At 37.8% G+C, this 18,047-nt stretch overlaps 1 protein-coding gene across 4 annotated transcripts in view; it reads right to left on the bottom strand.

Moving 5' to 3' along the window:
* Positions 1 to 711: 711 nt before the first annotated feature.
* Positions 712 to 18,047, bottom strand: part of Slo2 (slowpoke 2) — a 144,398-nt gene continuing 127,062 nt past the window's right edge. For 3 of the 4 annotated variants that reach the window (XM_078192780.1, XM_078192621.1, XM_078192534.1), the window contains 11 exons: positions 17,360 to 17,872; positions 14,966 to 15,127; positions 14,629 to 14,782; positions 8,202 to 8,307; positions 7,658 to 7,785; positions 7,144 to 7,395; positions 6,264 to 6,375; positions 5,892 to 6,077; positions 5,664 to 5,795; positions 4,731 to 4,844; positions 712 to 3,509 (listed from right to left, as the gene is read on the bottom strand). In XM_078192780.1, coding sequence (XP_078048906.1) covers positions 2,709 to 3,509; positions 4,731 to 4,844; positions 5,664 to 5,795; positions 5,892 to 6,077; positions 6,264 to 6,375; positions 7,144 to 7,395; positions 7,658 to 7,785; positions 8,202 to 8,307; positions 14,629 to 14,782; positions 14,966 to 15,127; positions 17,360 to 17,872 — 2,660 coding nt within the window. In that variant the 3' untranslated portion in view covers positions 712 to 2,708. The remainder of the gene's footprint in view (positions 3,510 to 4,730; positions 4,845 to 5,663; positions 5,796 to 5,891; positions 6,078 to 6,263; positions 6,376 to 7,143; positions 7,396 to 7,657; positions 7,786 to 8,201; positions 8,308 to 14,628; positions 14,783 to 14,965; positions 15,128 to 17,359; positions 17,873 to 18,047) is intronic. The other variant, XM_078192700.1, reaches the window with a different exon arrangement.

The following is an 18,047-nucleotide window of genomic DNA, read 5'->3' as shown; positions in this document are numbered from 1 at the left end:
AGAGAGAGATAGAGTAGAACGTTTGACGAGGGACAAGAACTCATTACACATGCCGCTACGCGATTATTAAGCAACGGAATTGTTACAACAATTGAATCTATCAACGATTTACAGACGGCGATCGACGCCGCGATTAACGTCATCGTTAACATCGCAGTTAACGTTTCTCAATTTTTTTCAACCCTTCTTTTTACCCCTTTCAGTTGCGTCCCTGTTTGTCACGTTTTATTAGCCCAATTTTATTTTTATGCACAATGTTGCAAAAATATCTTGTTCCACGATCTGCATCGTGTTTCGCAACTTTGATTTATCCGTTTCAATTTGTTGATCCATTGTCGATATTTCCGTGTTTCCGGTTGCACAAACGTTTTTTTATTTCACACTCGTATAAAAAGATTGGTCTGTAGAGGGTTAACTCGAACGTTATGCTCACGTTCGCGTCACGTGGAAATGATCTTGTCCTCTTTGCGAACCAAATCCGATTAGCGGTTGTCGAAGTATCTTTTTTGAGAACTGCAAGAGTCATGATAATGATTCTAATCGTGTTTCTTGAGTTAATTTTAAATCTTGAATTAATTTTAATGGTTTTTTGAATAATCATCGATTTGGCTTTATCTCTTAAGCTGCTTTAATTTTCTATCGACGTGCTTATTCTGAAAAATACTCGTCCATTTTGTTTAGGATATTTTGTATTGTACATAGGAGCACGTGTGAACCGAGAATCTTTTATTCAATCAGCGAAATGAATTTCGAAGAGAATATTACACTTACAACATCTACTGCTTTCGTGTTTACCGAATAATTAATTAACCCCTTGCACTGTACAATGAGTCAAATCCTCGACAAACGTTTCATAGATAATTCGCTAATAAATTATTTCTCCTAAATCGAAGTGAAACTTTACCTTTCAGTTACCATTGCAAGAAATACAAATTGTGACGTTCTATTAGGTAAATTATTAAGGGATTAATAATTAATTTTGATGCAAAGTGCAGGGGGTTAACGGCTGTACACAGACAAACAGTAAATTCTCTCTAATTGTCCCTCAGCTTATAAACGAAAATGTACAATTTATGGAGGATTGCTATTATATTTATAATTACAGAATTATAATTACTATTCGAGACTTGCGCCTCGTTTTTATAATTACTGAATACTCGTACCTCCTTTTTCAAAATTCTCAATTTTTATTTAAAATCTCAGGAACAATTAGGATGAATTTATTGTACATTTTTCATTCTATAAAACTCATTTAAACGATCGAAACGATACAAAGTTTGCGGAATGCTTCGGCGAAAATAAAATTGAAACTCTTGTCCGTTGTCACCAGTTTCACAATGTTAGTAATATTTAATCGTCGCGGACAGATGAACCGTGTTTCGTGGACCTCTTTGCATATAGTACACCATTTGTGGGTCTTCACTTCGCTTATGGTTATGCGACAATCGAGGCCACCGTACACGTTTGATTGGATGTGTTCGCACGGTGAGTTCAATACGCCAGAACCGACTAGAGAGCAAAACGTTTTAAGAACGTAGCTTGCTTGTTAATTTAATTAATCGCTCGATCTTAACGAAATGATCGATAACGATGCGGCATCGTCGATGCTCGGCAAATGATTGAACTAGGATTGTTTATAGGAAAAATATCTGTTTGTACTATCTACGAAAAAGAGAATCGTTACTGTAATTATAATCGTAGTTCCCATGAAACAATTGCACGTGTAAATCGACAGAGCTGGCTCAACGAGATCCTGTAGCGATTGGTCAATCCTTTCGTTCCTTCGTCGGTTCCGTTTCTAATCAATAAGATGTTCATATAAGAATCGAACAACGACGAGTATTATTTTATTACAACAAATTCTGTTAACTATTTTTTAGATTACAGATTTTCAATTATTTTTTAATAATTTCTGTTCGTTCACGTGATTTTTCTTGACATAATCTTGACTCGATAAAACAAAGAATTTGATTGAATAATTGGAATAATTTGTATATAGGATAAATGTTCCAATTTCCCTCGAATTAACCCTTTGCACTACGGCTCCTTCCACATTGCGTTGAGTAGCATCTGTTCTTAATACTTTATTTAATAGGACCAGATAATTCTTATTTCTTGCACTGTCTTTATTTACTTCTGTTTCTAGGCTTTTGATAATAGAAAAATTCAATTCAAAGAGTGCAAAGGATTAACAGTAGTACAGGAAACAAATACAGTGCTTGTAGTAGGTATTCACCGATTAATCTCGACGAAGGGGTTGAGATAAGATCGGATAAAAGTCTGAAAGGATATCAGAGAAATCTCCCAGACCCCGTCGAGCCAGCCAAGATTCATCGTGCCTGCGTATCACAGTCGCGACTCTGCGCCGCCGCGTTTAGGTCCCCGAGTTTCAGCGATTTATAAATCATGCCTTGACAACTGAATCTACGCAACGAACCGAGTAAAAAAAGGTCTGTCTATCGATATCACCATATACGGTAAGAACGTTCCAGTACACCCGAAACGATACTGAAACACGTTGCTCTCCGGCCGTCTCGCGTGTTCTTCGCCGTTCAGTCCCACCGAATTTGGTCGATTGCCAGGATGTCTGAGGGTTTTCACAACCGACCCGACCCCGGGGTCGAGCGGTCGCGAGGCTAGATGTGGGAACGCTACAGCCACTTGTTTCGTGCCACGCCGGAGAGCCTGCGTCCCCACATAAGATGATATCATACTATCGTCCCTTGTATGGGGAGGCCGCTCAGAGAGCCGCCTAAGTTGGCGCCGTGGTTGGAGCCGAGGGCGGCGGTCAGCTCCGGCATGGACGGCAGGCCGACGTCCAGGATGCCCGTGTTGCTGGCGCCGCCGATCTGCGAGCCCTCCTCCGGCGGCGTCACTTCCAGACCGATCGAGTCGTTCAGCGCGATCTTGATGGGATTGTGATTAGGATTCGACTGCAACGATTCCAGGCTGCTTTTCCTACGAGTCGTCTGACCCTGTCGCAACGAGTTGCTGCGCCTTAAGAGGATATCGTCGAACACCCTCAGCGAGTTCGAACGGCCTCTTAAAGTCCCCGCCACCGTCGGACTGTCCGGCAGAGACAGCGAGTTCGATTTCGCTGTGGTCAACGGCGACGTCCTCGGCAGACCTATCCCCGATCCTCGTCTGCTACCAGCACCAGCACCCGGCAGACCAGCCGACGCCACCGCCGCGCTCATCTGCGAGACAAGCTGCGCCGAGTAGAAGCTGATGTTGCTCTTTCGTCGCGAGTTGTGCCGCTCGAACGTCTTCTGCGCCGAGAACGGGCTCGGCCGGACCAGGTACACGATGTCCCCTTCCTCGAGCTTCAGGTCGCAGCTCGGGTTGATGATCACGTAGGATAGGCTGTTGCGCTTCTCCGAGACGTCGTCGTAGTCGGCGATCGGCAGGTTCAGGGATTCCATCCGCGAGCGGACCAGGTTCGCGATCTCCGCTCGCTCGATCTGCTGCGCGTGATTGTCCCGCGCCTCGTCGCCCAGGCTGACGGAGTACTAGACCAAAAAAGAAAGAATAATGTTAATGATACTTGGCGAGCGCAAGGGTTTTCGATAAACCAGTTTTATCGATACGCCGTTGATAACTTGTGCAAACTGTTCGGTGTCTGATTAATAATTCTCGAGTCGGTCGAATATGTTAGTTGAGGATATGTTACTTCAGCTGGTATTTTTATGGAGAACGATTGCTCGATGGGACTGCTGATAGATGATAGGAAATAGCGAGGATCGATTAATTAAGTAATATAAATTAAATTAGGGATACTCGTCCTTCTGAACTGTTACTTACAATCGCTAACGGATAAGAAACGTACAATATAATTGTTGCTTCTTGAATTGTTTATCTCGCTGGATGAACAAACTTTTTCGAGTATTCTAGCTCGTCTAACTTTCCACGTCTCGAAACAAGGGACAAGCGATGCAAAGAACGTCTAATCCCATCGACGCGCGTTTCCGTATCGTCGTCATCCTGAACTAGCGTCGGCGCACGCCGTCTTGGTCGTCGTGAACCCCTTATCGCTCGACAAGAAACGCATTTTTACCGAGGTGTGCGAGGAAGAAAGCCCCGGCGTTCAGGCGGCAAGCCACGTTCATACACAGGGCATGCGCGGCAATGTGCATAGCTTGGTGTACGAGCTCAGATATCAGACGATAAAGTGGATAAGTATATGCATACACGAGGACGAGTCAAATGGAAGACTTAAAAATATTACTGTAATATTATGTTATCATTATAATTAATTTCTATTATTACTAGGACCATTTATTAATAGAACCAGATCATTTTTATCTCTTTACTTCTGTTTATAAACTTTAATAATAGAAATATTCAATTTCATTTCGATTTAGAAGAAATTAATAATTCATAATTACTAGAAAAAAGAATTAATAAAAATTAATATTCATATTTAATAGATCATAGATGAAGTACATGGAAAATCTGTGATTTATTAGAACCTTTTGCTATGATTAAATGAATTATAAGACGAGAAGTATTTAAGTCTTTCGCTCGACTCACCCTCGTAGAAATAAAGGGTCACAGTACATGGTACAAGAAAAGGAAAGAGAGAGAGAATAAGAATAGGAAAAGAGAGAACGTGTGTGTGCGAGAGGAAGAAAGAGAGAAAAGAGAGAGAGAAGTAGAGGAGAAGAAAGACAGTGATTGATAGAAACAATTAGGATAGGACGGACCGGGCAACGAGATGACTCTGTACTCACGGCTGAAGCACCCTTGTCACGGGTGGCGCAATTCGCAAGGCACGATGCAGCCGCCGAATGGCGCACCTTGTACGTCACGCCGACGCCGGCGTCGCTCTCCGCGTCTGAGTCGCCCTGTCAAAAGGACAAGCAATTCTACGCTTACTAAAGACAGCCCACCGTCATCGCGGTCTCGCACGATCTGGCACTGGTTCGTTCTTTTATATACAATCTCATACCAAGTATCACCTGTATATCATCTACACATAAAACAATCTCTATGTACACCAGAGTTCGTTTGACAATATTCAAGTATTCGCTGCAGTTGGAATAAAAGATGCGTACTTCTTTCAAACTCTAAACGCTGCCGCCTTTCGTTTACTATGTCTACTGTGTCTACGTATCGAATGCCTTGGTTAGGAGATACAAGCACGTTTTATGAACGATTTCTAGATCAGAGTGGGGCCGAACAGCGGCCGATTACAAGATCAGGTTAATGCGACTCTATTGTATCGAGTTCGGTACGAGAACTGTGCGCTACCGGAAGTAGACCGTGATTAATTCCGCTGATCGATGTAGCACAGCTTCATCGACGGAAAGAAGCACTCCGATTAACACTAATTTAATGTGATGCTCGCACGATGCAGGTTCCAAACACGGATGTATATATCTAGGATTGAAAGGACGTGCTACGAGCATCGTTTCACCAAGGTGCGAGAGAGCCTTACTCGTTTAAATATCTCGTCAGAGGGACCGCCTGCGATCAGCGTCGCGTCGAATGTGACGCGCCAGGGGGAAAGTAAAAAACAAGAAAGAAAACGAAACAGAGCGGGAGCACAACCATGCGCTACTCACAGCTGCCATTCAAAGTTGTTTCCTGCCCTTATACAATAATACATGAACCAATCACTTAGTTATCCTTAGATCGGCTTAGAGGGAGGATCGTTTACTCACGTGGGACGTGTCCGATACTGTGGTGTCCTGGGTTCGGTAAATACCGATCGGAATCTCGCAGGTCGTCGAGCAAAGTTTCTGGTACAGTCTGCCGTAGGTTCTGATCCACATGTCGTCTTTTGTTATTTTCATCTGCAATTCATGAATTTATTTGAGATTGAATATTCTCAGAAAGTAGGAAAGTAGGAGTATGATGTTGTGAAGGATGGGGGGTGGTATAATATTTACCGATGTTAGAAATCCTGATCCTGGAGCCTGGTCCACGCCGAGCAATAGTCTCACGAATGTTATCATGTAGTCTTTGACGAACGCTTGGTACAAAAGTGTGTCCAGCATGGACGCGCTGAAGACGCTGCCGGCTGCGAACGGTAGCCGGAACATGTACGATATGTGGGAACCCCTCTCCTTTTCTCTCTGTTGATTTAATAAAATTTTATTATTGACAAAATTAACAAAATTAACAAAATTTTATTTATATCAAGTGACATTAAAAAATATATCAAGGTTCGAAAGATAAGCGTGATTAAAATGCCACGGTATCTAAGTAATTATAAACAGTTCTAGAGGTAAATTATTTATGATAAGAACGCGATGACATACCTTTTCCATTTTACTAAGATGAAGGGCATACTTGTCGTGCGCCCTAAATTGCATGAAGCGCATGTTGCTCGATTGCGACAGCTCCGTTATGCTCTTTATACTTGGAAAGAATCTGTAAGACACACGGAATATATATTATACAAAAGAAATTGAATTATTCGAATTATAATAATTTAGGTCACAATAGTGGGACCACAGTAACTGTACCATAGTAACTAGACCACAGTAATTGTACCACAGTAATTCTACTACAGTAACTAGACCACAGTAGACTTCCGGTAGGGACGCGAGAGAAAGTAGACACGTGTGGGGAACGCTGGGAAGTAAGTGGATGTAAGGGAGTGAATCTAAGGAAGGAAAGTGTAGAGGACGGAAAAGAAAAGGAGAGAAGAAAAAGAAGGAAACAGACAATAAAGGACAGAAGGAAAAAGAAGGTAGGAAGAGAAAGATAAGCAAAAATTAAGCGCGAGAAGGTTAGAAAAAATCATGGCTACAAGAGCGAGCAAAACAAAAACAAAAGAGAGAGAAGAGGGGGGAACAATGGAAAGATTCCTCGGCGGGAAAGAAAAAACGAAAGCAGAGCCATCAGGCGGAGGAGTGACAGAAGGAGGGTCGGTAAGGAAGGAAGTGTTAGAAGAGATGGAGAAAATAATGGAAAGAATGTTCCAGAAATATTTAAGCGAAATTGACGGCCTGAGGAAGGAACTAATGGAGGAACGAAGGGAAAGGAAAGAATGGGAGAAGGAAAAGAAAAACTTCGAAGAAAGGGTCATAAAATTAGAAATGAAGGAGGAGAGGAGAGAAAGAGAAAGCAGGAGGAAGAACTAGACCACAGTAACTGGTGTACCCCACTCTGCTTCGAAATATCCAAAATACTCACTTGAACATTGTTTGCACCGCGACGATTGTGTTACAGTCAGCCAAAGTGTCTTCTTCCGCCGAGTTGCTGAGCTCTTTGTTCACGACGACGACGTTTTCCGCGAGGGTGATACCAGCCCGAAGAAGATCGTCCAAACAATCGATAGATCCTCGCATCCAGTATACCAGAGGGAAATAGGACACCGCGTCGAGAAACGCAATTTTTGGTTTCCGTTCCAGCAATAGAATAATAGGGTTCAAGGATGTTTTCGACCTAACAGAGACATTAAATAATTATTTCAACGTTTATGACTTTTCAAAAATATTTTTAGTAATGATAAGACCATTTTCTTATTCGTTCTTTTTTATTTTGCATGTGGTCAATTTAATTCTAAGAGAAATTAATTTTTTCGAACGGTGAACAAAGTAATTCGTCTGATATAAATTTACTGGGAATAATTGGCTTCGAAATTCGGTTGACGCTTCTAATGGGAAGAAAAATTTATATATTATTATTATTATTGTTGTTGTTATACCTGAAATGTGCCCGTAGAGGAATTATAAAGTTGTAGATTCCATTGCTGGCGTAATCAGCAGCCAGTATGATAGTCTTGTTCTGCCAATTGTAGTCCTTCGCGTTTCTGTAACTACAGTGCTGACAAACCTAGGGGATAGTATAATAACTATAGATTATAGAGTTATAGAATTATAGGTTATAGATTATAGAATTATAGAATTATAGAATTATAGGTTATAGATTATAGAATTAAAAATTACAGAATTATAAATTATAGAATTATAAATTATAGAATTATAAATTATAGAATTATAAATTATAGTATTATAAATTATGGAATTCTAGATTATAAATTATAGAATTATAAATTTTATAAAATTATAAAACCTTATAATTTTATAAGGGTTGGTAATTTAACAGATACCTTTTTACATTGACATATTATTTTTATATCTTTGGAAGTAACATTGTTTGAAATATTAATTTAAATGACACATTATTTCACTTTGAAACCATTGAAACAATTGTCCAAGATAATCACGTAATTCACGGATGAAAAATACCTGTGCCAATTGAAGACAACATAAAGGCTTCTTTTCTTTCAGCAGATAACACAACGTCGGCGAGACACCTATGAACGGTGAAACAGGTGGAAATCCTTTGACGATTCTGCAACAACGTCGTAGCATTATTAAATTGTTATATAAACTGCATAATCGGATACACAACTGCATCCAATCGTATAATCTCACTTGCTTTTAATTGAAAATGCTTTCTTTATCCTAATTGAATTTTAAATGTTTGAACGATGGATGCGATTATGTTGAAATATGTGATCGAGAATAATTGTTTGTACTTTGATATATAGAATAATTGTACAGAGATCTATAACTTGTACAGATGATCGTAAGAGATGTTATTTATACCTTTATTCTGTAGAATCGTGTCGCCTTAATATCTAAGAAGAATATTCTTTGGTCAAGTCCGAATCGATTAATTGCACATCAATTTTATTCTTTTCGTATTATCGAAAGACAGCTGCAATATATTTATCTACTTCGCATTTTATCACAGCGATATAGAAAAGCGTGGACTTTCACGTTTCTTTGTACTTCGTACATCATTTATTTCGTATATTGCAAGCGTAGTACGAAGAAGAATAATAAAGTGGAGGAAAGTCTCCAACGTTGATGTCGTCCTTTAAGGCGCCTTATGAACTTTGCAATTTAATGCCGAACAAAGCATACACGTACGTGAAATTATTATACGCGTACCAAAATTGTTATATGTAACAGAAATCGTAGAATAAAAATCAAATTTTTCATTCTATCAAAATCTTCGTCTTTCGTAAAATATTTTCGTCTTTTTCAAATCTTTCCTCATTGATTTCGTTATAAATGATTCGATTATTCCGTTCGTCGTAATACGAAACACACCATATAGCAGACACATTAGAAATATACACGTATTTATGTACAATATGTATATATATATGTACAGTAAGGCAAGTTGTGCTATTCACACACAGAGAGTGACAAACATGTGCAAGTGTGCGAGATGGAGGCAACATAGATGACACGGTGAAACACTTGGAATATGAATGCTTAGAATGCTGGACATTATATGTACATGCCTGACATGCTTTTAATTGAAATGGTATTTTAATTGTAAATTATATTTGGAATCGCATAGAATGTACTTTGTCAAGGCGTTTCCAAGAAAAACGATTCTTTTCTTATATAAAAATTGAATTATTGTAAGCAATATTGAAACTGAGATAAAATGAAATTTTAAGGTGTGTATAATAAGTGTAAATGCACTGATAATATATGTGCAACGTTAATAAATGTGCACTGTTCACATAAATGTTTTCCATTGTCATGCTGATCTTTCCAGAGCTTTTTGACGAATATTTTTCAAGCAATAGAGACGTGCTTAGTATTAAATATTTAAAAAATAGTATAAGCATGAATACAGTACAAATATAAATATAATATAATAACAAGTGCAATACAAATAAAAATATAATATAAATACAAATACAAAAATAAATAAAAAATAAATAATAAATAATAAATATATAATATTAGATAGATATTAAATATTGAAAAAATATATCGAAATTTCGAATTGCTTGAAGAACAAAAGACGTAAAGCATCGTACACAATAGGTTCGATATGAAGTGTAAATGGCCACGGTTGCTCGCGCGCCGTATCCGGAATTTTCCAGGCGGAATCTCCGGCCTCCGGGGGACACTTTTTACGGGCTAGGATAATATTTAGAGAAAAAGTTGCCGTCGTTCTGGACACGAATTGCGGGGGAAATCCATGCGACTGTGTAAATAACCGTGTCGCAATTTTGCACGGAACAGACGGGCACGGACGCGAAATGTTTCATTGGAATTCACCTTACCGTGGGCGAAGTTCAAAATATCGAGCACCGATACACCGGCCGGTATTACTTTCGGGTACGCGAGCATGGTCGATTTAGTAATCTGTCAGCGTTTCAACATCGGGAATAGCCGGCTTCAATTTCGTAGTTTCGGAAACCGGTAGTTCGTGATTTAGCGAGCAGAATTAAACATCGAAACTTCAGCGTGCGCCCGCAGTCGATTAAATTCTGCATCGAACACCTTGAAAACTCGAGGAACACGAAGCGACGCCGCCTTTACGAAATTTTATCGGCTGCTTTCTACCGTCGCGTTTCTGTTTTATGCATTGTAATCTGGATATGGCAATTAGACTTCGTGGAAATTATTTTATAAGATATTTCGCGAAAGCTGTGATAACGAGAAATTTATTCTCGCTAATGAAACGCTTCTTACGTTTGCGATGCAATATATATTTTGTTAATATCAATATTTTACTATGTTTTATAATTAACATAAACGTCTGATAATATGTGGTTAGTAATTTTAATTGGAATTCTAGATTTCTGGAAAACATTTTGTGATCTCTGCTTTCTAAGCACGTTAATTGCTTCAATAATTATTAGTTTAATAACTGTTAGTTTAATAACTATTTACACTTTACAGTTGTTAGGTATGACCATGGAGATGGGAAATTACCAGCAGAATATTCAGAAATGGAACATCGAATTTATTTTCATCTCTTTTCTTGCAATAAAATTGACGAATCTTTAGAATAAAATTATTTCCATTGAAATTAGAGATTAATATCCTATATACAATAAAATTATGAAATAAGCCTATTACATAATTTAACCTACATAGTTTCTACCATAAGCTTGCCCCATCGACAGAGAATAAAGGGAGCCGCGTGTTTGAGAATATCCGAGATTGATTAACATTTCTCGCGGAGTTTGCATGGTTGGATACCTTCCGACAGCAGAAATAAAGTAAGTCGCAATAATCCCGCAGGTGAAAAATTTTGATGGGTTTATTCCCGTCCGCGTGACAGACTGTTTGCGTTGGGTTTAAACTGGTAAGTGGGAAACAACGATGGCGGAGTGTAGGTACCAACAGAACTGGGAAAACTGGCGGAGATATTGTAAAGGTGTAAAGGAAACGGGGGTTGCAATATAAAGGGTAGTTCGGCAAAATTAAGGGTAGTTCAGTAAAATTAGCACTTGGACGTCTAGAAATATTATTAAAAAAATTATTACAGTGTAGAGAGGTCTACCTCTTAGCTGAGAGAGTTCAACCTTTACTTTCTTTTTAATTAAATTATTTTGCAGCCCTGTCGATGTATTTAAATTACACGCGTTATAGCAGTGCTTTTAATAATTTTTAATAATTGATTTATGACTGTAAGTTTCCCTTTCTGTTTAATTAAATATATTTTGCAGCTCTCTGTCGATGTATTCAAACTAAGCGCGTCGCACCCTTTAATAATTGATTTATGGCTTATTATCACTGTCTTTACCATATCATTTTACTATATAATTATTAGCATATTTTGCTGCAACTAATCTTTGTGTTCACAATGCGATTTTATTTTTAGCGAATGTTCCATTGTTCTGAATGCTCCGCGGCGATCGGCGAGAAGGGTCGTGTGATACGGAAAGCGTAAGAACGTAAACTCACCCTTTGAAACTGCCGGGGCAAAGGTCGTGCGTCAAGACGACAGTGCATAAAGAAGACGATGCAGGGAGGAAGACATCGAAAACATCCATGGAGGACATAGAGGGGTGGTCAAGGCAGGACAGCATCGAGCAGCGGATTTCAATACCGTCCACGCCGAGCATTGTGCGGCACAGGGGCACCGAGAGACATTCAGACAGGACAGACACCGACACGAGAGATCAACGTAAACTTTCGTTTAATTGTGTTTTTGGGGGGGGACGGTGAATGATTGACAAGCGGGCGGGCACATCGATATCCCCTCATCCCGCTCGAAATCTTTTACCCTCTTTTTTTTCGCCCTGTCTGTCTCTTGTTACCGTCGCGTACGTATGTTTCAACCACTCGACGTTACTCGAGGACGTATAGAAATTGGAATTCCTCGTGTACTTCCGCGAGACCGGATTAAACTTTTCGATGCGCACGGCGTGATACACCGTGGACAACGAGAAGCTTTTCATCGGATAAGATTCAAAGTAATTTGACTTTGCAGTCGAAAACCCTTTTTTTTACGTTTAAGGTACGCGGATGTACCTGGCAACGAGAATGAAGCTGTAATATTGCTAGATTTAAAGATTCGAATAAAACAAATTTATATATATTTGACTCGGACTATATATCGTTTTGTTTTTAAATTTTTATATATCAACAAGCTATAACAAACAATTTCAATTATTATACATGTTTTAAGAGTGCGATATTTGAAAAATATTTTCGTGGAAATTTTATATTCGACTTCACTGAAAAATTACGAAGTTACGACGATTGTAGGATTTATTCTAATTTATTTTATTAAAGATTGTAGAATGTTAATAAATTGACGTTGACGTTTCGTAAAAAAATGGGTGTTTGCATACAGGTACAAAATTGCAGGACGATTGAGTCACATCGAGTATTGTAACGATAAAAAGTAATATTTAAGAAAAGTGTGAGGAATATAACTGGACGTGCGTGGTGCACGGTTCTCGCAGCACAGCTGTAGAATATGATTTTCTAGGATTAAATATTAGGTAAGAGGATCCTGCGTATTTTTTTATTTCTTTAGCAATAATCACAACACAATTTTATAATATACTTTGACAAAATAAGCGAGAAAATATTGGCAATCTGTTGCCAATATTTTCGCTTGCTACTACTAATTAAATATTATTATTAATTGTAATAATTATTATTAATCAGAATAGAATATTTTTTTTATTCATAGAACCAATATTTTCTCGCTAATATTGATTAAAAGGATCTTAATACGCAGGATGGTTTTTAAATCGTGACGTATACACGTAAGGCGAGGAAAATTCTATCGCTCAAAATGCATCAACATAATGCAACAATTTTTTATCGTACGAAGTTTCAGCCCCCAACGTTAATTAAATTGACGGCTGACGTAATTACTATTTCCACTAGGAATTGCACGTGTCACTGTGTTTATAGATAACGCGCTTGTTTAGTATCGGTACTTACCCTTAATAAAAGCAATTAACCCTAAACGAAGCTCGTAGATATTTGTTAATACAACTATGAACTGGAAATAATTGATAGATTGACAAAAAGTTTTGAATAAATAGTAATTAACACACAAGTTGAAGAAGAAAGCAATTTAACTTGTGACCACGTGGTTCCTCTCAATTCACTGTGTTTATTTTAAATATTGTTTTAAATATTGACCACCCACTCCAATGAAAATTTGCAGTAGTTTATTGTTATAGAATTAACAGTGAAACGAAGCTTCGTACTATAAACAATTATTTCACCATTAATTTTTTTTGAGCTGCATAGAATATTTCCTATTCTTATTCCAGAGTTGGACAATATTAACTATTATTGATTAAAATAACTATTACATTCTAAATATTCAATTTGTAACCACCATTAAAAAACAAATATCTAATTCAACTGACATATAATCAAAATTAAACTCATATTACTAACAAACTATCTAGGAGAATAATTGACAATTTAATAAATCAAACGCTATTTTTGATTCGATTCACGAATATTAATCAATTAAAAATTGTAATTTAGAAATGTCCAACTCTGCTCCGTTTATACTACGATTCATAGCACCTCTGTATACATATTTACGAATAAAGTATCCATACATATGTATATAGAGGCATGGTAAATAATTTACACAAATACGACCGATGCATAAGAGACCGTGCCATGCAAGTGCACGAAAATGTGCAAGATCGTATCACTCTCGAGGATCTCACGATCGTGCTTCGTTACATCTATCAAAGAGAAGAATTGTAGTCGCAGATGTCTATTCAGTAATATACGTATATACATATGTATATGAGATATAACGTTATGTATACATGTATATTCTTCTAGCGTCGACGACTCGTTTCTTGCTGACGAGAGTGTTATACACACTATACTGGACACCAAATATTCGATCCTATAATTTTCTAATTTTCCAATTTTTTAATTTTCTAATTTTTTAATTTTTCAATTTTTCAATTTTTTAATTTTTTAATTTTCTAATTTTTTAATTTTCTATCTTTCTAATTTCTTAATTCTCCAATTCTTTAATTCTCTAATTCTCTAATTTTATGGCAAGAAGAATCTATCCGTAGCAATATATTATAATAAATTAATGAGTATTTAATGAGAAACAATTCCCTAAAATTAAGTAAAATTTCCAAAGCATTTCTAACCAATTAAAGAAATAAATATCGCTTTAATGGTATAATTATTCGAAGTATAAAATGTATCTAGTATTTATGGCTGTTTTATCATCCCTTAAAAAGTGATTAGAAGTTACTGACAATGGTAAAAATTGTTCTTAATTTGGCAAAATATTTCGTGTCCAGTTAGAGGTATTGGAATACCTTGGTTCGTTGCCGCTCTGGATGGAACATGACGCAGTCAATGATAATTAAATTGTATTTACAGAAACACTCACGCGATCTTCTCGCTTGGCGACCTCCACGGCACGTCGTCGTCCATTTCATCCTCGGACTCGTCGCCCTCGTGGTCTAGCGACTCCTGGCCAGGAAGGTGCAACGTCGAGCTCGTTAACATGTCTGGCACAGGCAGGATGCTCGGCCTCCTAGTTCCTGGCGCGGTTTAAATACAGACAAGTGTTTGAAAACAGAGCTCCAAAGCTGTCGTAACTCTAACTTCAATTTCTTTAACTTTTATTTCCTCGAGCGTCTTTCGAACTATAGATCTTTTTATAAGAATGCAGATTTTATTACCGTTGTCAAATTATTTCAGTGATAGAGTTTGTTTATCCTTACCTCCCCTTTGCGTAAGAATCTCAGGGCTAAGTAAATTGGGGTTCGGATCGAGCGAACGCGGCACGTCCAGATGATTTCCAGTGATGGGGGTCTGCGGCGAGGATCCGCCATCTTTCAAACACTGCCGCGAGTCACCGAATCCTCCTGGATCCAGATACGTTGCTATAAAAGTTTCGATTTGTTATGGATAACTATGATAAATTATTTCTTATTCGAACAATCACTGTCGAGATGCAATATATTCGATACGTGGTCCGGATATTGTTAAGGTTATGTCAATAAGTCAATATTCGGACCATTAAAATTAATTTTCGAATAGGTTAATAATATTTTTATAAACGAAGACGGTCATTTTTTTACCTATTAAAATATAGTAAATAATATATTGCATCTTAAGTGAGATTCACGCATAATAAGGATGTCTCATTTTTACAGCGTAGTAATATTTTTTATTTATTGTCGAAGATGCTAGCAGGTTGATTGGAATATTCTGACACTCGTTTATTTGTTTAAATTGGAATGGATCTTTTAAGCGAGTTGTTTATCGGTATCTGAGAAGATCTGCTCTCACATCGTTTGTTAATAGCACAATATTAATATCTACGACAATCAAGCTTCATTCTGAATTTAGAATTTTCCGATCAACTTAACGTAATTAAAATAGTAATACTGTGATGCAGTAATTGCTATAATAAAATTTATGTAGCATTCAAGAAAGTAGAATTTTCTATATTTTTAGTAATAATGGAACGTAACGATAACTTTTCTACTGTATGCATCCAACGAGAACAGATTTCAGATTATAGAAATCTTTGGATGAAAAATTGCATTTATCAAGCCTGATGCAATTGTGCATAAGCGATAAGCGTATGTGAATTTGTATCATCGATACTAACAATAATGTATTCAATATTTTTTAAGACTCCTTCTAAATAGATATTAATTATCTTATTACTGTGTTCAACATAATATAAAAATTTCAGATCTATAAATATGTGTATTTGAGAAATAATTTAAATGTTTATGCTACACTTATTAAGAAAAATTAAGAAACTCTGCATGTCGTTAATATTTGAAACAGAAAAAGAAAAGAGATAAAAGGGAAGTAAAACATTTGGGAAATTATACAGAAACAAAATTAATATTTTCGTTCATAGGATACAAATTTTTATCATTTATTACTTTATGTTCTGAAGCATAAATTCAACTATGAAAGCCGCAGCTACTAATTCTTGTATATGCTGTATGTGTTGTGTTCCAGAAGTTATGGCACAAGCGCAGTCAACATGCAAGCGCAGGCACGTAATAACTTTAAGCATTCCTAGTAATAATTATACAATAATCGAAACGAAAATCAGTCATACTATTAATATATTAATTATAAAAGATATTCCCGGATTAAATAGTCAAAGTTTGGATATAAAATTCGGACTGTAAAACAACCAAATTTTTCCTCTGGAAATATACTCGCAAACATAAATATATATATATCTGTAATATACATATACAAATATGTAATTTTAATATCGCATATTTATTATTATAATATTTCCAAAGAAAATTTCTATGTCGATTCCCGCTGACAGACAAAGCCGCAGCCTGGAGATGCGCAGGGCCAAGTCCCACTACTGTATTCGCATAATTATTTTTCAACGATTATGCAAGATAGAAGAGAGAAAAACAACGACTTTCAATGCAACCTCCTAATATGTTCATCGAGTCACCATCGACACAGATCATTCTCAATATTCCACAGATCGTCGCGACTATAAAAACGTGAGAGCAGAACGTTGCCATATAAGTATAGAAAACGAAAGATAACTAAGAGGTACTATCCCTTGCTTGAAAAATGGCACAGAGAAGAGTATAGGATTTATTTATCACTAGTTTATTCATGTTAATACCCTTTTAGAATTTAAACTTTTTCAGATATAGGACAAACGTGGTTCTATTATTAAAATAAAAGATCGGCCCCTATTGGTACCCAATTTTTGGGAAACGGGGAACTTGGGCCTGGCCGATTGCGAATAAACCACGCCTTTTAATTACTATCTTGTTCCCCATGGTCTCCTAGCATTCCATGGCCTCCTTCCATTCTATTTCTATCCCAAACTTTCGATTATTATTGATACTATTATTAATACTATTATTGACACTCCTTCTCTTATCTATTAATTTATTGGTCTTCTCGTTTACCAATGGAACTGGGTTACTCTCCTTTTCCTTTCGATAAAAATCGTGCCATCTTTCCAGCAAGGGCCAGCAATAACCACCATAGACGTATAGATAAAGTAAAGAAAGAATATAAAGAAATACCGCAAGAAACAAATAAATAAATAAATAGATACGGATATAGGTAAAATAAAGAGAAAGCGAGGCGCATGCGACACTCACGGTGGACATCGGATGCGATAATGTTGTGGTGTTCGAGTGGTGTGGGCGTGCTAGGGAGGACCTGCAAAATAACCTGTGGGGCCCTGTGAGCCTGTGTACCGTGCACGTTCTGTCCACGGGGCCCCGTACAGGTCGTCTCCTGCCTGTTGCAAGCTGTTTCGTTCAGCGCATTGTTACAACTGTTGGAATAGCGACCGTGCTCGTTGGCAGCGGGTTTGTTTGCTGTACCGTTCCCATCACCACCGGCGATCGTGCAGCTCGTTGATATCGTCGTCGTCGTCGTCGTCGTACCGGCGCTCGTTCCGCAGTTCAACGCCGAATTGTTGTTCGCCGTCGCGTTCCCCGTCGCGCCGCTGTTCGCGTTCCCCGTCCCGTCGCTTTTCGTTTCTATCACCACCTGCGTACCCTCCACCGTTCCCACCTGATTGTTCGCCACGACGAACGCCGAGTTCTCCTCCTTCGTGATGCTCATGTAGTAGCAGGTGTCTGTTTTCTTCATTATGTGACGCGGACCTTTCGCGAGCAAAAATTTGTTAGCGGGAACAACGAGGGATGTGCAAGTCGCGGCCCTCGAATTATGGGAGTAGTTATTCTTAGGCATTTGCGGCGGTATCGTTCATTGACGAGTTTGAAATATTAATATTATAGCAAATCTTAAAGCAAATTTTAAGGTTTTTAATTTCTTTAA

Source organism: Augochlora pura, chromosome 1 (genome assembly GCF_028453695.1).
Source record: "Augochlora pura isolate Apur16 chromosome 1, APUR_v2.2.1, whole genome shotgun sequence".
Classification (NCBI taxonomy): domain Eukaryota; kingdom Metazoa; phylum Arthropoda; class Insecta; order Hymenoptera; family Halictidae; genus Augochlora; species Augochlora pura.
This window is presented reverse-complemented; position numbering and strand designations above follow the sequence as displayed.